The sequence below is a fragment of the Bos grunniens genome, chromosome 28, assembly GCF_055505025.1.
Source record: "Bos grunniens cultivar Pamir isolate PY7600 chromosome 28, Bosgru_T2T1.0, whole genome shotgun sequence".
NCBI lineage: Eukaryota > Metazoa > Chordata > Mammalia > Artiodactyla > Bovidae > Bos > Bos grunniens.
Window position 1 is genome coordinate 23873606 of NC_141192.1, and position 20149 is coordinate 23893754.

At 36.9% G+C, this 20149-nt stretch overlaps 1 protein-coding gene across 10 annotated transcripts in view; it reads left to right on the forward strand.

The window, feature by feature from the left end:
• Positions 1 to 20149, forward strand: part of CTNNA3 (catenin alpha 3) — a 1912303-nt gene that overhangs the window by 1824202 nt on the left and 67952 nt on the right. For all 10 annotated transcript variants that reach the window (XM_086381634.1, XM_086381633.1, XM_086381642.1 and 7 more), the window contains one exon: positions 11183 to 11288. In XM_086381634.1, the coding sequence (XP_086237760.1) occupies positions 11183 to 11288 (106 nt within the window). The remainder of the gene's footprint in view (positions 1 to 11182; positions 11289 to 20149) is intronic.

Consider the following 20149-nt stretch of genomic DNA (forward strand, 5'->3'; position numbering starts at 1 on the left):
AATTAGCCTCTAATTAAAATAAATAAATTTAAATTAAAAAAAAAAAGCATAGAAGTGAAAGGCGCTCAGTCGTGTCTGACTCTTTGCAACCCCATAGAATTCTCCAGGCCAGAATACTGGAGTGGGTAACCTATCCCTTCTCCAGGGGATCTTCCCAACCCAGGAATCGAACCAGGGTCTCCTGCATAGCACGCAGATTCTTTACCAACTGAGCTATGAGGGAAGTCTTTACTAAATGAGTGGCCTTTTTACCTTCTCTATGCTTCTTCAACTGGACCCTAGGATAACATTAGGCCATGACCAGATTAAAAAGTGAGTTGGTATATTGGTTTTAAGAAGGTCAAATGTTAAATATTAAAAGCTAAATAGTATTATTTCCATAAATTGAAAATGAAACCCATAAAATTTGGTCCAATATTAAAGGAATAGGAGCAGTCCTTATATCACAGTGGTTTAAGGGGAAGCTGGAAAAAGTGCCCAGGCTCTGTAAGAGATCGTGTACATGATTAATGCCGAGGCCACTGCCAACAGGAAAAAGAGGGACTCCCACAGTTGGAGAATGTGATTGTATTTACAGTACATTGGCTTTGATTAATGTGTGCACTCAGAGAAGTAATGTGTAGAAGGCGAGAAAAAGACCTGTTTTCAAATGCTGGTGCTGAGTACAGATTTCCCATTATGTCCTAAGGAAGTATCGATGAATAATGACTTAACAGTCCTAGTGTTTGGTGGTGATGCAGGGGTTGCTGCTGCTGCAGGGGTTACTTTCCCATGCATGAGGACACGTACAAATGGATTTCCGTGTCAGTTTTCACCACCCATGTGAGTCTGGAGAGCCACCGCTGAGAAATTTATCCCTTATTTCAGTTTCTTAACTGATTGCTTCCAAGAGGTTTCTTAAATGATTTCAATCTAATGTCCCAAAATGACCCCTTAACATAAGCAGCAGGTATAGTTTCTGAATATCTTATGAAAATATGTTTCAGAATTTTCAAGACCTGTAGGTCTGAAAGAAACAATGAATATTTATAATAAATCACCTGAAAAATGTTCCCTATCTCCCTCAGACTAGGACTTCTCCGCTTATCTCCCTCCATGGTAGACTTGATGTACTTTCAGGCAATGGATGCCTGTGATTTCATGGACAGCCCCAAGAGGCGAGAGAGTACACTAAAATTACTGTGTCCTGAATGAGGAAAGAACAACACCAGGAACAAAAATAGTCTCTCTGGGTAACTGGTTTTCCCAGGTCTTTGAATTTCTTCAGGCCCCACCTTTTGAAATGAATTGTAAGAAGAGGAATATAGAGCAAGCAAGCAATTAAGAACCAAGAACCTGAAAGTTTCACTGGCATTTGTAAAAAGAAAGAACTTGCAAGCTGGAGAAGCAACTGCCAGATCTCTTTCAATTTGTTGAAGCTGATTTGTCTAAGTCCAGGGAAATCCTCATAGGAGCCAAGTCTGACTACTTGGTCATGAATCTTGAGGATTGCAGCAGCCTGAATAATGGTTCTCTGGGGTGTCCCCCTTCTAATCCTCAGAACCTGCAACTGTTACCTTCAGTGGCAATAGGGACTTTGTCTAGGTAATTACATTAGGGATACTGAGATATGAAAATTATCCTGGATTATCTGGGTCAACTTGATGTAATCACAGAGGTCCTTACTAGAAGAAACAAGAAACCAGAAAGGAGAAGGTCATCAAAACGATGACAGAAATAGCAACTGCAGAAATGTGCTCAGAAGATGGAGGAAGGAGCCACAGCTCAGAAACACAGGTGACCACTAGAAGTTGAAAAAGGCAAAGGAATGGATTCTCCCCTTACAGCCCCCAGAAAGGGCCTGCCCTGCCAACCCCTTGACTTTAGTGAAAGTTCTTTAGGACTTCTGACTTCTGCAACTGTACAATACTATTTGTGTTGTCCTAAATCACTGCTGCTGCTGATTAGTCGCTTCAGTCATGTCCGACTCTGTGTGACCCTATGAACTGCAGCCCAGCAGGCTCCTCTGTCCATGGGATACTCCAGGAAAGAATACTAGAGTGGGTTGCCATGCCCTCCTCCAGGGGATCTTCCCCACCCAGGGGTCGAACCCAGGTCTTCTGCATTGCAGGCAGATTCTTTACCTCTGAGCTGTGAGGGAAGCCCACTGAGTTTGTGACAATTCATTCAGCAGCAATAGGAAATGAATACAAAGACTCTGCTTGAAGAAAGATTAAGAGAATATTTGATAAAAGAGTGATGCCAGGTGTGGGTAAAGACGGAGCAGTGAGAATCAGCAGCCATGAAACTACCAACTGTTGTTTCCTCTTTAGGCTGATAACAAGAATGTCCTTGTTATCAGAAAAATGACGGATAGTAGCAAAGTTTCTTAGATGTCTATAGATGTGGAATATTAAATTTATTTAATAAACTAAAAATTGGGCTGAGGTCACTAGAAAAAGCTTCTACTTATATACCACAATTTTCAGCAGTGCTGTGGTTCTCAAATGAACATTAATGGCTTCACTGTAGGTTCTAGAAAACTTCTGATTGTCAATTACGGGCCCCCACCACTAGATTACATCTCTCTCCAAACCAAAACTCAAAAGTCCAATTGAGAAGGGGAAAAAAAAAAAAAAAAAACAACAATTGCAACTTTCTTTTTCTCTCAATATATCTGCTTTTAGCCTCAAGTAGAGTGAAAAAATACAGGGGGTGGGGGAAGATAAATGTTAGATTACTGATAAAAAATGAATTGAAAAGAAATTATTTATTTCATAATCCTTGGGGGTGTTCAGATAGATAGATAATGATGCTTTAATAGGACCCCATTCAGAATCACAGCTGAGAATCTCTATCCTTGTATATTTTTTTGCAGCTTATGAAACATTCCATCAATTCAGAACCATCCATTGAATTCCGTGCTTCAAGATGCATGCTAACAGAAAACTTATGATGATGTTTCCGCCTACATGATTTCTTTTTAATTGGCTCTGAATTCCTTGCTTTTAAATTTAGACCAACTGATATTCATATATTAGCTTGGAGAAAATTTAAGGGACTTTGAACTTCTAAACTTTTGTTTCTTGATTAGAAGACAGAATGGATTCTAGGAGCGGAATGAGTATGCAGGGCTGCATAAATTATTATATGCACAATTATGGGAGTATTCATGATATGAATGGCAACTCTTAAATTTGTGCAGTGAACATTCTGCACATTATGCAGCAGTGCTGGATGTGGAAACCTGACTAACTTAACAGTGTTTGCAACATAGTAAGCACATCAAAGTTTGGTTATACATGCTTTCAGTAAAAAAATTACACAGGAAAATAGTAAAATCTTCACAGGAAGAACTGAAGAAGGTTGTCTATCTGTGTTACTAAACACAAAAATAAGAATGTCTTTCCAGGTGACCTCTTCTTTGCCTACAAATAAATAAATTATATCTCTATAGAATTATAATTAAAGAGTTCTAATTCTTTTTCTGCATCCACCTAGGTGTTCAGTGGTTTTTGTCCTTTAAGTGTACTCCATAAAGTCTCCTCTAACTTGTAAGTCTGTCTAGGATTTGAAACAACACTGCTAGGTGGAGAGTAAATTAGAAAACTTTAAGAGCTTAGAATAGATAAAAGATTTATGTCTCAAGTTTTTTTTTTAATTAGTTTTTGCATATGAGGAAGGGTATTCCTACTTCAAACACACACACAGAGTCTGTATACACACAAACAACAACTGCAGTAGCAACAATAATATTAAAATAGTACTGGACTGCAAGGAGGTCCAACCAGTCCATTCTGAAGGAGATCAGCCCTGGGATTTCTTTGGAAGGAATGATGCTAAGGCTGAAACTCCAGTACTTTGGCCACCTCATGCGAAGAGTTGACTCATTGGAAAAGACTCTGATGCTGGGAGGGATTAGGGGCAGGAGGAGAAGGGGATGACAGAGGATGAGATGGCTGGATGGCATCGCTGACTCGATGGACGTGAGTCTGAGTGAACTCCAGGAGTTGGTGATGGACAGGGAAGCCTGGCGTGCTGCGATTCATGGGGTCGCAAAGAGTCGGACACGACTGAGCAACTGAACTGAACTCAACTGAACTGAATAACTTTAGAAGTATTCTCCTCAGGCCAATGCCCAAAAAGATCTCTAAAATAAGTCCTATTTTTGTTTCATTAATAAATACAACATTGAATATGAAATGCTATTATCACCTTGGACTGCAAGGAGATCCAACCAGTCCATTCTAAAGGAGATCAGTCCTGGGTGTTCTTTGGAAGGAATGATGCTAAAGCTGAAACTCTAGTACTTTGGCCACCTCATGCAAAGAGTTGACTCATTGGAAAAGACTCTGATGCTGGGAGGTATTGGGGACAGGAGGAGAAGGGGACGACAGAGGATGAGATGGCTGGATGGCATCACCAACTCAATGGATGTGAGTCTGAGTGAACTCCGGGAGTTGGTGATGGACAGGGAGACCTGGCGTGCTGTGATTCATGGGGTCGCAAAGACTCGGACACGACTGAGTGACTGAACTGAACTGATTATCACCATGCACAAAGTTAAACTTATATAATTTTTATTGTTAATAATATACCATCTACACTGTGACATTTTCAAAACAAAAAATAGATTTGGTCCTCTGCCCAGGCAAAGTATATCTCTTATAATTTCAGCTGTATTGGTGAAGACACTTGGGATTTTCCCAATTTTCTTTTCCCACCTACTTGGTGCCATCCAAAATTCCCTTCACAGGGAGCATGGACTTCTGTTGTAAAAGTGACAAAAGAAGATAGAGGATTTTAGCACCCCTGGGACTGTATATAGAGGAAATGCTGTGAGTTCATAAAACCCTGTTTTCTTTTCTTCCTGTGTCCAAATAGAACGCTTTTTCCAGCTTTACCTGCAGTTATCTATGTGTCTAGATTCTAGAACACAGGTGGTAGTGATATGTTCTACTTTTTATCCTCATCTCTAAAATTTCCCATGAAATCCTCACTTATTTTCCATGTTAGATGTCTGATTGCAATGAATTCTTCTGAGGGTTGTTCAGCCTTAGACCTTAGGTTATCTTTGTAATGAGAAGGAGTCTGAGTTCTTAAATGACTGTGTGGAACATGAACCATCACCCCACAATCCACCTTGACTGTGACATGCTAGAGGAATAACCTTTATTGTGTTAAGCCCTTAAGATACTTTTGTGTTGTTCTGATAGCAGCCAGGCTCTTCTGAATAATGTGGAATGAGAGGAGCAAAAATGAAAAAAAATATATATATACATATCCAATGTTCAGACAGTATTTTCCCTCTTTCATGGGGCAACACCTTTTTCAGACTTGAATCTCAAAGATTCCTCGGGATACTAATTACTCAGGATGATTGCTAGCTGATAATTCACTAGCTTATTTTCAAGGACTTTTATAGGGCCCTCAAAACTTGAGAATGACACTTAACAAGGGAAAGTAACATCCAGAGGGAGAGAGTTGACTAATTAAAGTTTTATATTTGAATAGTAGAGGAACAGTATGTCCTTGTTTGAGTCTGGTACCTCTCTTTATCTCATCATTTTCAGCTGCTTCCATGATAATTACTTTTTTCTTTTGTATCTGAAGTCAGAATTACAAGTAAGAGAATTCTGCCAGTACCCTTGTAAAGCTAAATCATTAATCTTGGGACATTTATAGCACCAAAAGATCTGTCATTAAATGTAATTTGACTCTCTATATGGAGTTAAAGGACAACCTTGAACAACAATAACAAGTATACACAGACAAAACTTGCAGGTTTATATTTGTATTGTTTTTCTCTTAGTGAAATAATATTATGGACAAGGCTGTACAGAGTTACATTGTCAGCAAGGAACTCAAGTCAGTGTATACTGTCTGTCAATTGCTGTAATTCTCAAAATAAAAAGGATACATTTTAATAAAATATCCTTTGTAAAGGCATTAGAAAAATAAAAAGTAAAATCGGCTGAGCACCTACTGAGTGCCCCATATTGTGTAAAATATGTAATTTTATGCATCCTGACTGTGTGGCAAGTAACACTATCATTACTCTAACAAAGAGATAATAAGCTCAGACCAACAAAGTATTTACCTAAATCTTCATATCTAATAAGTATTAGGATGAAGACAAAATGTATTTCCCAAGTCTGTATTCATTTCACTCTACTTTATTGCGGCACTAAATTTGAGTGTTAGAGTGAAATAACCATGTCTAAACTAAGTCTAAATAACTATGTCTAAAGCTGAGATTCTCAGGTAAGAAAATGATTTATAATATAGCAATCTATTTGTTATAAATAAAGTCAGCATTCAGTCTCTTGTCTGGTATGGCATTTATAATAATTGAGGTTTGAATTTAGTGATTAAAATCCAGCGAGAAAGAGAGAGGGTACTAAGATTGGAAATAAAAGTTGTAATATCTCAAGAAAGAAATCTCAAGACTAGGCTACTGGTGCTATTTCAACAATTTGACAAAACTCAAAAAGCCTATGTTATGTAGTTCATTTTTATTTCATTGGGACTGGGACACAGATTTGGTTTGTGTTCCTTGAGGTTGCTGTGTAGGAGCAACTCACTGTTGGGGAGCCACCTTGCCACTTGCTCTCTGTTTCAATCTTGGTAACTCGCACCAATGTCTAAGGAGACCTTTTAAAATATTTTAGCGTGATCTTAGTATATTTCATTGGAAATAGTGTAGACTGGTCATTACAAAAGATCCTATGGCCAGAATGCATGAGTTCAGATCCTGTCTCCAATACCTATTAGCTGTGCAACTTGATAAAATATATATTTAATGTCTCCATCCCTCAAATGTCTCATCTGTAAGATAAGGATAAGGATAATTCTAAACTTAGAGAATTATTATAAAAATTAGTCTTTGTATGGGATAGTACTTGTGTGTATGTTCAGTTGCTCAGTCGTGCCCAACTCTGTGACCCTTTGGACTGCAGCCTGCCCGACTCCTCTGTCCATTAGATTTTCCTGGCAAGAATACTGGATTGCCATTTCCTCCTTGCGGGGTTATTCTCAACCCAGGGATCAAACCATCTCCTGCATCTCCAGTGGATTCTTTACTGCTGAGCCACGGGCTTCCCTAGGGATAGTAACTTCGGCTGAGTGCAGTTCAGTCCCTCAGTCGTATCCGACTCTGTGCGACCCCATAGATTGCAGCATGCCAGGCTTCGCTGTCCATCACCAACAGCTGGAGCTTGTTCAAACTCATGTGCATTGAGTCAGTGATGCCATCAAACCATCTCATTCTCTGTTGTTCCCTTCTGCTCCTGCCTTCAATCTTTCCCAGCATCAGAGTCTTTTCCAATGAGTCCAGATGCCATGATCATAGTTTTTTGAATGTTGAGTTTTAAGCCAGCTTTTCCACTCTCCTCTGATAGTACCTAGCACATAAAAAATACTAAGTGTGTATTAACTACTATTATGGATCATAATATATAGTATATCATCATATATCATTGTTTCCATCTCTTGAGTTAACCACAATGTCATGAGTTTTATTTTATATAAAGATAGAGGAAAAAAGAATTAAAGGGGAAGTTGTCAGCCTTCATAGAGGAAATGATACTATGTTAGCAAAAATTTGTTATTGCTATTCACTCTCTAAGCGGTGTCTGACTGTTTGTGACCCCTTGGACTACAGAATGCCAGGCTCCTCTGACTTCCAGATATTGCTCAAACTCAAGTCTATTGAGTCAGTGATGTCATCCAACCATCTCATCCTCTGTCGCCACCTTCTCCTACTGCTCTCAACCTTTCCCAGCATCAGAATCTTTTCCAATGAGTCAGGTCTTCACATCAGGTGGCCAAAGTATTGGAGCTTCAGAGATTTAGGGGCTACAAAGTGCAAAAGATATAATTAACCATTTTGTTTTATTTTTAATCAGTAGCAGAAAATGCAAGTCATTTCAAAGACATTCTGTCCCTAAAAAAGATAAAATAAGTTCTCAAAATTTCTATGATATGGTTCTGTAATTAAACTAGATTTCTAGTTAATTGAACTGTTACTGATGAGCTATATCATCTTCTTGTTTCTCATACTCATCAAGATAAAGAAAGGGGGAGGGGGATGGATGTCAAAACCTGAGAGAGGACAAGGAGAGGAGTGAGACTCAAGGTTGGGGCCAAATCTAAAATGGCTGAGAGGTTTGTGTTGGACCAATAAATCAAGTTTCAAAATGTATCCCTTTCACTTGCATTAATAAAATTGTCAGTGGCCTCAACATCACTGGATTATTGCAGCCTTTCTCATTATACCTTCTAACATATAATTTAATGATTAACTGGCAAACTGTCTGCTCCAGAGTTTGATCTGCCCTCCTTTTTGAAGAGATAGATTATTATTGTAACCACTATTTATGAAAGATTTCTGGCCTCTGGTTTCCTTAAAATATCTCTGAAGCCTACCCCCTCCTCCTCTGGGTATCTTTCTTTGTACGATCCAAACTCAATGATTTAAGACATAATTTGCTGACAGGAGATCCTGAGAACCCATTATGAAAATGAAGGCAGAAAACAACCTTTGAATGTATTTTCCAATTTAAAAAGCCTTCATTACATAGCACATTTCAGGCTGAGAATGTTAAAAATTTATCATAGTTTCAGTAATTGCCGCTTCCTCTGGAACTTGGCATAATGTGGAATCATTTGTAAAATGTATATTTTGTTTGGCAATCAGTAGAAAGCTTGCCAGGCGATACATTTAATTAGAAGCATGAGGAAGAGAATAATTGTAGTCTGTCATAATATATTATTGTTACTTTTAAGTTCTACATGTGTTTAAGATAGTAGTCTCATAACAAGGTGTGTATTTAAAGTTTGAGGTAATTTCCTTTTCATCAGCCTAGGGTTTTATATGGGGAAATATATTATTTTGAGGGGAAGTGTACATTAGCTACATCCCTTAAAATGCTTTGTCCATTGCTTAAGCTAAGTGAGCATTAGCTGCTCTTCTTAGAAACAACCTTTGTCCATTGTTTAAGACCTTGAAAATTGATGCACTACCTTTCGGGAACTTGGCTTTATGTAAGTTTAACTTTCTCTGGAGATGCATAGGCATAATGAAACGCAGTGCCTTTCTTGAACATAACCGTGTACATAACATCTAATCCTGACTGATGTATAAAGTGAATTTGATAAGAGCAACGCAAAAAAATTGTAATAATGAATGGTGATTTTTTAAGAAAAAATTCAAAGCAGCCTGTGTTGGCAGATTCAAAGAAGAGAAATATGATGATAACCATGTACTGAGGCCAGGTTTTCATCATCTTAACCGTGATGTTCCATTTTTACAGGAAAACTTGCTTATAATGAATTTGAGAGGCAGTATGAAAAATGTGCAGTGAAAGGGTCTTTTGGAAATACCAGTTACTATTGATTTGATGTTCAGGTTTTCTGGTGTACAATACTCTGATCATTTTCCTTTGCATGAATCCCTATATCTTGTATTAGTATAGAATGGTCTCTTAAGTGAACAGGGATTTTTCTCTAGCAACACATCTTATTAGGTTTAGCATCAGGGCATCTACTCTCAAGATAGGTCCAAGATGTAAATAAAATATTGGACAAATAGTTTTTACTCTGCTTCTTTTCAACTCCATTGTATTCTGGACTCTCAGAATCTTCCTTTCCTCACCTTGACCAGCTTATTCCTTCTTCCCATCTTCCTCACTCTTCTTGTTCCCAGGAAAGCATCAAAACAATTGCATTAGTGAGTGATTTCTTCAGGGTCCTATTTTCTGCTAGGAACAAGTAGCATAAACCACATAATTGGAAATGCCAATATGTTGGCATTCAGTAGATTATTAGAAATTGGAAATAAGAGGAATAGTTTTAGGTGGATGGAACAGTGATGTTCATTCAGGTCGGTGATTCATTTATTTTTGAGGGATGAAAAGACAGAAAAATATCTTCCTATTCCATTCCAACTATTTAAGACGTGCACTTCTTCTTAACTATGTTGCACATCCCTAAATAAGCCCAACTTTTATTGCATGGCATTAGAAAACAAAACTATCTTAAAATAACAACGATAAAAATAAAAGCTTATTAAAATGCTTACTTCATTTAAAGCTATTTTTTGAGCACTTTGTAGAAATTAGCTCATGTGGTCCCTAGAATTACTCCATGTGGTGGGTGCTCCTATTATGTATCACCAAGGAAACTAAGATATGAAGTGGATATTTATCTTGCTTGACTCACAAATAGTAAGCAGCCTGTTGTGGGGAAACAGTCCAAGGTAATGTGACTCCACTTTGCTGACAAAGGTCCGTATAGTCAAAGCTATGGTCTTTCCAGTAATCATATACAGATGTAAGAATTGGACCAATTGAAGGCCAAGCACCAAAGAAGTGATGCTTTCGAATTGTGATGCTGGAGAAGACTCTTGAGAGTCCCTTGAACAGCAAGGAGATCAAACCAGTCAGTTGTAAATCAACCCTGAATATTCATTGGAAGAACTGATGCTGAACTTCCAATACTTTGGCCACCTGATGCAAAGAGCTGATTCACTGGAAAAGACTCTGATGCTGAGAAAGATTGAAGGCAAAAGAAGAGTGTGTCAGAGAAAGATGTTTAGATAGTATCAGTGACTCAATAAACATGAATTTGAGCAAACTCTGGGAGACAGTGAAGCACAGGTAAGCCTGGTGTGCTGTAGTCCATGGGGTCACGAAGAGTTGAACACAATTTAATGACTGAACAACAACAGTAACTATGATTTTACTTTGAACTAATTGTGGAGGAGAGTAAATTTGATAAAGAGCACTTAACCTAAAGACCATAAAAAAAGGACTAAAAAGAGGAGGATTAAAAACATACCTGCTAATCAAAATGTACTGTTAAACATATAAATTGTTCAAAATCTCATGTTTCCAACTAGAATGAGGAAAATATCTTTACCTTATGAGATTTGCATCCACCAAAAGTATCTTTAGGCTGAGGTTTGTTGTAAGAAGGTCATGGGACTGAAGATCAAATAGAGTCCATCTTCTTGGAAGAATATCCTGAGTCTTAACACAATAGGTTTTCAATTAAAAAAAAAAATCATACTGGAATCTAATCATGGGCTGTTTAAAAGTGAAATATGGAAAGCCAATGGGTTATACTTTGAGGTGCAAATCTGGGTGTGTATTTGCGTCTTAGCATGAACCACAGCAACAAACATGCATTCTTTTACTTTAAGGGGCAAAGGACCACTGAAGCATACAACTGATGTGATCTATGCAGCTAAAATGATATCAGAATCAGGATCAAGGATGGATGCCCTTGCTCGGCAGATTGCCAACCAGGTGAGTTCTCTATAAATGAATGTAATGGAAGTCCATGCTAATTGCTTTCTGTCATTTGATATTGATTAGAACAAAGTTGAATTTTTACTCTGTTAGACTATTTTTTCCTAAACTATTACTGAATTTTTTTTTGTTTAATTAATACACAACTAATGGAAAATTTATTGAGATGATTATTTATTGAGGCTCTATTATTATTATTACTATTATCATTATCATCATTATTATTATTTATGGCCTGATTAGTCAAACATTTTTTGAGCTTTAAACATATTCAAATTATTCTAAATTATCAACTTCTGAGTTTCAAATATACTCAAATTATTTTAGTTGGCTGTAATACCCAATGTTAGTATTTTTTCCTTAATACCTTAGATTTCTTATTTTTGCTCTTTAAAAATCAGTACTTTCAAAATTATCTTAGGTTTTCTGTGTTAGCAATATGCTCTGATATTCTCCATAAAACTACAAGACAAATTGTAGTTAGTAAAATAATGAAGTGAATATATAAAATGTAGGAAGTGTATAATCCTTACAGGTGCTCCCAATGCTTCGTTTTCTTTAGCTTTCTCATGCCTCTCTTCCAGTTTTCTAAGATGCAGCTACATCATTAGAGTTACCTTTTGCTTAGGTACCTTTTGCTTAACTTTAATTGTAAATCTGTCAGTTTCTTTAGTTAATGTATTCAGATATTCAGTTAATATTTCAGACAGAGATATAATATTCCTTGGTAGGTTTTATATTATTCAACTCCATAATACATGTTTGGGGGCTTCCCTGGTAATTCAGCTGGTAAAGAATCCTCCTGCAATGCAAGAGACCCTCGTTCAATCCCTGGGTCAGGAAGATCCCCTGGAGAAGGGTAGGCTACCCACTCCAATGTTTTGGGCTTCCCTGGTGGCTCAGATGGTAAAGAATGCAGCTGCAATGTGGAAGAGCTGGGTTTGATCTCTGGGTTGGGATGATCTCCTGGAGGAGGGCATGGCAACCCACTCCAGTATTCTTGCTTGGAGAATTCCCATGGACAGAGAAGCCTGGTGGGCTACAGTTCATAGGGTCAAAAAGAGTCAGACATAACTGAGTGACTAAGCACAGCACAATACATATTTATGCCCCTTTGATGAAAAAAGCACTTTTCTTTTTCAATCTGAAACTATTTCGTATTTTTCTTGCATGTATACTGTAAGAGAAACTTTATCGGGCTGCTTCTTATTATTTAATCTTTTTATCCTCCTTTTCTTGGAACTTGAATGTTCTCTTCTTAGATATTATATCTGGGGATATAAAGGAGGAAAAATAAAGAAAAATAATAACAGACAAATATTTTAAAGCATTCGTGAAGAGATATATTCATATATGTAGTATATATGTTTTTCAGTATCTTGCTACTTTAAGCATTGTGAGCATTTTATTAACCCTTTTAATATTCAGCCTTTACAGTTAAAAACAAACTCTATTGTAACATAATTCAAGATCCATTATGAATAAATGACTGAAGCCCAGATCTGCCCATGGTTTCTATATTTTAGAATCATTGCATTCACTTTTATGAGATAAAGTATTAATAGTAGCAGAATAAATGAAGCCATAATATATTAAACAGATTTATTTGTTCTCATAACTTTTTAAAACCAGTGTGCTTCTGTTTATTTTAGAATGCACAGTTTTCAAAGTTCAAATAATTGTGTCGCTTTGAAGTTGTTCCTTTTTTCTTAAGCAGTCTTTTTAATTGGATTAGGTCACCTTGTAGATATTACTGTATTAAATTATGTAGCTGTATAAAATTATAGCTGTATTAAATTATGCTATTGTTTTTTAGCATTATTCAAATTACATGGAAGAAAGCAAAAGTATTTTCTCACTTCCATATAACTTTGACATTTTAAAAGAAGCTTAAAGAAGGAGTCACTGACTAATGAAGAATTATAGATGACTCTCTCTCTGGCCTTTTCCATTTCATATAATAAAGTAGTTTCATATGATATAATTTTGTTCAAAATAAATAGGGTTGTGAAGAAACAGAATTGAAAGAAAGGAAACTGACTCATTATAGTGATTATCTGGGAAGGTTATGATTATGCTTCAGATATTGTATGATAGAATAACAAAAATTTAGACAAAAATAATTATTGAAATTGTTTTTGGAATAAAAGTTAATAATATAAATCAGCAAGGTAATTTTTACATTGTCAATGGTATTATGAAAAAAAATCTTCCAGAACATGGTGTGTGTGCTTAGTTGCTTAGTCGTGCCTGACTCTTTGTGACTCCATGGACTACAGCACACCAGGCTCCTCTGTCCATGGAATTCCCCAGGCAAGCGTACTGAAGTAGGTTGCCAGTCCCTTCTCCAGGGGATCTCCCTGGCCCAGGAACTGAACCTTGGTCTCCTGCATTGCATGCAGATTCTTTACCAATTGAGCCACCAGGGAAGCCAGAACATTGCTTTTAATTTTGAACAATCTAATAGCTCAAAAAATTTTAACAATTTTATGATACTTTACAGTCTGCATTTTGCTAGAGTGTCAGAAGGTCAAACATTCATTAATTTCTAATTCCATCCAACATGGACTGGTTGGGCCAATTTCATTTCATTCTATTAAGTTTCAAAGTTCATATGTAGAATAGAATAAAATCAGATTGATGGAGGCTTATATTCAGCCTTTCTGGATTTTTTTTTTAAACCTTTCTTCCCTGCGTTATTCCCTTAAACATAAATGTATTGTGTTTATTGTTGTTGTTCAATCACTAAGTCATCTCAGGCTCTACAATCACATGGACTGTAGCATGCCAAGCTTCCTTGTCCTTCACTATCTCCCAGATATTGCTCAAACTCATGTCCATTGAGTTAGTGATGCCATTCAATCATTTCATCTTCTGTTGCCCCCTTCTCCTGCACTCAATCTTTTCTAGCATCAGAGACTTTTAAAAAGAAGTCTGATATGGAGTCTAGTACCTTCACAATAGTGTGAGAACTTCCCTGGTATTATTGTTCTCTAATTTGTCATTCGCCCACCCCACAATACCCCCATACTAGTTCTTGTGTATTACCATATGCAACTTACTACTTTGGCATTGCCATTAGGTAACTACAAAAATGTTATTGATATTTCTCCCAGCAATCTTAATTCCAGCTTGTGCTTCTTCCAGCCCAGCATTTCTCATGATGTACTCTGCATATAAGTTAAATAAGCAGGGTGACAATATACAGCCTTGACATACTCCTTTTCCTATTTGGAACCAGTCTGTTGTTCCATGTCCAGTTCTAACTATTGTTTCCTGACCTGCATACAGGTTTCTCAAGAGGCAGGTCAGGTGGTCTGGTATTCCCATTTCTTTCAGAATTTTCCATAGTTTATTGTGATCCACACAGTCAAAGGCTTTGGCATAGTCAATAAAGCAGAAATAGTAGAATATCGATAACCTCAGATATGCAGATGACACCACCCTTATGGCAGAAAGTGAAGAGGAACTCAAAAGCCTCTTGATGAAAGTGAAAGAGGAGAGTGAAAAAGTTGGCTTAAAGCTCAACATTCAGAAAACAAAAATTATGGCATCTGGTCGCATCACTTCATGGGAAATAGATGGGGAAACAGTGGAAACAGTGTCAGACTTTATTTTTGGGGGCTCCAAAATCACTGCAGATGGTAACTGCAGCCATGAAATTAAAAGACGCTTACTCCTTGGAAGGAAAGTTATGACCAACCTAGATAGCATATTCAAAAGCAGAGACATTACTTTGCCAACAAAGGTCCATCTAGTCAAGGCTATGGTTTTTCCAGTGGTCACATATGGATGTGAGAGTTGGACTGTGAAGAAAGCTGAGCACTGAAGAATTGATGCTTTTGAACTGTGGTGTTGGAGAATACTCTTGAAGGTCCCTTGGACTACAAGGAGATCCAACCAGTCCATTATAAAGATCAGCCCTGGGTGTTCTTTGCAATGAATGATGCTAAAGCTGAAACTCCAATACTTTGGCCACCTCATGAGAAGAGTTGACTCATTGGAAAAGACTCTGACGCTGGGAGGGATTGGGGGCAGGAGGAAAAGAGGACCACAGAGGATGAGATGGCTGGATGGCATCACCGACTCGATGGATATGAGTTTGCATGAACTCTGGGAGTTGGTGACGGACACGGGGGCCTGGCGTGCTGCAGTTCATGGGGTCGCAAAGAGTTGGACACAACTGAGCAACTGAATTGCACTGAACTGAACTAGGAAGAGATGAATGAAAATCTGTTTTAGCATATAGAAGCTTCATATAGACTTACTTGTCCCATTCACCCACCTTTTCTTGGGATTTATCAGTTCAGTTCAGTCGCTTAGTCATGTCCAACTCTTTGTGACCCCATGGATGGCAGCACGCCAGGCCTCCCTAATTGTGTTGAGATGCTATGGTAGATTGCATATGCCATCTAAGACCATGTTGTTTAAGTCTTACAGAACTCTGGTACAAATCCTATCTCCATTAGCCAGATTATTCCTGAGGGTCAGAATGATGTTACTTATCACAATTATTAAACGTTTTCCTCATGAATAAAGAGGATGACAAATTGAAGAAGTAGTCTTCTTAGAAATCTAGGATTCCAAACTATTGGTGCATACCTTTTTCTATTCTTTGACTCTTCACTCTAATTCATCATTTAGCATAAATTCTAAATTAGATGAACTGGGTAATGCCTCACAAGGTAGGAATAATACATTGAAAGATCTCAGTTAGAAAAGCAACCTATCACAAACAGAAAAGTGATGAATAGGAAACACAATAAAAATGAACATCTGCTAAAGTGTTTTGCACAGGAGGAGGATAAAATTGGACTTTGTAACTCCTGAATATTGTGCCTGAAACCTAATACTCCTTCAATGTAAATTTTCCAATGCAAACGTATCCAGATTATTGACTGGGTACTCCCACCTAATCGTAACTAGACACAATTAAAATGAATTTTCATTGTTAAATATATAGAAAACCAATGCTAATTTAAGAAAGTGACATTTAAAAAAACAAAATGAAGAATTTCAAGGCAAATTATACCTAATACACTCACCTATGAACAAAACAACCTGCAAGTATAATTTATGTTAATATTTTGACAAATATTGTTGGTGATTAGCCTTATTTGAATTGTTTCCTACTGATATTCTGAGAGTTAAAATATGTAATAAAACTACACTAAAAAGAAGCTTCTGAAACATTCATTATGTCATTCTTTTTTTTTTTTTAATGAAATTTATTTCAAATATTTACTTTATCACACAATACCACAAAAGATAGGACATTAGATGAAAATAAAAGGATATATCCCTGGATTAGAAAAAGATAAAATGATTAATTTTATTACTATTAATGATTTTGAGCAATAAAAATACATTGTTCCAGGTGCACTGGAAGACACAAAACAAAAAGTTAAATTATATCTGTGATATGTTTGTAGTCTAGTCGGCAGTAAAAGCAAAATGGACAAAATCTTCAGATGGCAGTCCAGAGTTCTATTGGATGCTATGGGCTACAGGTACTACTGCTCAAGAGTGGAAATTAGAGTGAGTGGAGCAACAGAGGCCAAACTTTGAACATGTCTGCACTTTGGATAGGCAATGAAAGCATGAGACTGCTATGGCAGAATTTAAACTATTGTCTGTAATTTCAAAAAGCATTTTAAATATGTCTTAAATAAAGTTTATACTCTATTATGGGCAAAAAAAAAAAAAAGCTAAACTTATGGCATTAAGGTCTTTATTCATTTTGCTAATTCATCCTTAAAATTCAAACTGAAAGGTAATAAATATTCTTCAATTTTCCTCTTGCTACTAAATGATATATCCTGCGTTGGTACAAAACATCTTAACTAGAAGAGAGAAAGCCAGTTTAATGTGACAAAACCTCTTAAACTGACATGTCATCTGCTTGTCTGTAGCGAGTGTCCTCATAGTTATAAAACTTAATTTAAACAAAAAATCCATGCACTGAAACACAAACCAGATGTCCTAGTTAACATCTCCTAACTTAATAAACTGGGAAATAGTAACCAAAGTGTATGATGACATTCTACCACTCAGTTTGCCTGAAAATCTCTAGCAGTATTCCAAGTATTTTTATGAAAAAAAAAAAAATTTTTTTTTAACTAAAGGATAAGAATATTCTACACATCTAAGTCCCAAACTTTTGCAATTAGTTTTATGTAAATATATAAAATCTGGGGGAAACATAATTTGATTTTAATAATGGAGGTTGGGCAAATAGTAAAACAACAGGTTCTTAAAGTAGAGATGATACATTCTTCTGATTCTGCTTCTAGGCTGCTAAAACTGACTCAGAAAGACTTTGCAAATGTCAATAGAAAAGAAGACTTTTAACAAATTTTTTAGTATGGAATTTTAAAAAATACTTTAGTTATAAAATTGACTACCATCTTTAGGTATAACCAAGATTCTTATCAATTCTGGGAATGAAGGGTAAATCAGAGTCAAGTAGCTTTTAATTTCAAAAGTTCAAATTTTCTACTCATTTGCGTCATTATTTCCTTAACAGAATTACTCTGCTAGCATGGTATGAAAGTCTCTCAAGAGAGACTGTAGATTTTTCTTAAGCTTGGGTGATTGCAACATTGTTTATCAGTTAAGAATCTAACTATTAATTTTCAAGTTTGGTTTTATCAGAAGTTATATGAGTGAGTGAATGAGAGTCACTCAGTCGTGTCCAACTCTTTGCAACACCATGGACTGTAGCCTGGCCAGGGTCCTATGTCCATGGAATTCTCCAGTCAAGAATATTGGAATAGGTTGTCATCTCCTTCTCCTGGGCAGAAGTTATATAGTGTTTGTCTTTAAGGAACAAATTCACAATAATCCTATTTATAATATACAGGTAAAAGTGTCAGTTTTAGAAACCAATTTACAAACCAGAGTGGCAATTTACTATTCACTGTATAAGATAAAACTGGAAGGAAGACAAATATTGTTTGGAGACATTACAAGTAGGGAGTGAGGCCAGATCATGTGAGTTTGTATACCAACTTCATCACTTATTAATTGGGCAAGTAACTTAGCTTCTCTGTGACTCACTTAACTCCTTTGGTAAGTGGAGATAATGAAGTTGTGTGAGAGCTAATATAGATAAAGAATCTGGAATAATATGTGACAAATAAAACACTGTATGTGTCAAAGGTTATTATTGAATCCATCCATAAGAACAAAGAATAGATAAGAGCCTTTATTACTCAGGATAGACAAAACAATGTTTTGAATGAATTTCATATAGAAGAGATCATTGTGTAGTGAATGAAACAGAAAACTCAATTCAGTTTTTTACACAAATCATATACTCTGTCTTGCAAATGACAATATGACAATAATTAGATCTAAGTGAAATGGCACTGGGAATACTATGTTATAGGTGTAAAGGACTTAGCACAGCACCTGTGCCATTCACACAAATGAAACACCTAATAAAGATCAACTTCCTGTCATGGTAAAAAAAAATAAATAAATAGTCTTGCCTTTCATTGTTATAAGTAATTCTAGATAGTTAATCTTTGAATATAATAAAAATCTAAGTAATCTTTACTTCAAAATAGACATAGTGTTACCACAAAACTTCTTTTTCCTTGGAACCATGTAAACCACAGTAATCTGTGATTTGAAGAAAAAAAAAAATCACTCCAAATTCTCTTAAGTTCTGTGACTGAAAATAAAATAGATTTGAAAGCAAGTAGATATGGATTCAAATACTGGTTCTATCATAAACTCCTCCATCCTGGGAAAATTATGTTTTCTAAAATTATTATGATTTTCTCATTTCTCATCTGGAAATTGGGGAAAGTGAAAGGAAAGTGTTAGTCGCTCAGTCCTGTCCGACTCTTTTCAACCCCATGGACTGTAGTCCAGCAGGCTCCTCTGTCCATGGAACTCTCCAGACATGAATACTGGAGTGGGTAGCCATTCCCTTCTCCAGGGGATCTTCCACACCCAGGGACTGAACTCGGGTCTGCTGTATTATAGGCAGATCCATGACCGTCTGAGTCACCAGGGAGGAAATCCCTTCCTTTTCTTCCTCCCCTATTACGTTTCTCTCCCTCTCTCTGCCCTTCTCCTTTACATTTGTCTCCTCTTTCTTTTTACTTAGTTTCAATTTAATCCTCCTGATGAGAATTGTGGGATTATCCGTTCAGTTCAGTTCAGTCATTCCATCATGTCCGACTCTTTGCGACTCCACGGAATGCAGCACACCAGGCCTCCCTGCCCATCACCAACTCCCAGAGTTTACTCAAACTCATGTCCATTGAGTCGGTGAAGTGAAGAGAAGTGAAGTCATTCAGTCGTATCCAACTCTTTGCAACCCCATGGGCTGTAGCCTACCAGGCTCCTCGGTCCATGGGATTTTCCAGGCAAGGGTGCTGGAGTGGGTTGCCATTTCCTTCTCCAGGGGATTTCCTGACCTGGCTCTCCTGCATTGTAGGCAGACGCTTTACCATCTGAGCTATAGGTACTATGATTATTGAGTTGGTGATGCTATCCAAATATCTCATCCTCTATCATCCCCTTCTCCTCCCACCTTCAATCTTTCCCAGCATCAGGGTCTTTTCAAATGAGTCAGTACTTCTCATCAAGTGACCAGAGTTTTAAAGTTTCAGTTTCATCCTTCCAATGAATATTCAGGACTGATTTCCTTTAGTATTAACTGGTTTGATCTCCTTGCAGTCCAAGGGACTCACAAGAGTCTTCTCCAATATCACAGTTCAAGAGCATCAATTCTTTGGTGCTCAGCTTTCTTTATAGTTCAACTCTCAAATCCATACATGATACTGGAAAAACCATAACTTTGACTAGATGGACTTTGGTTGGCAAAGTAATGTCTCTGCTTT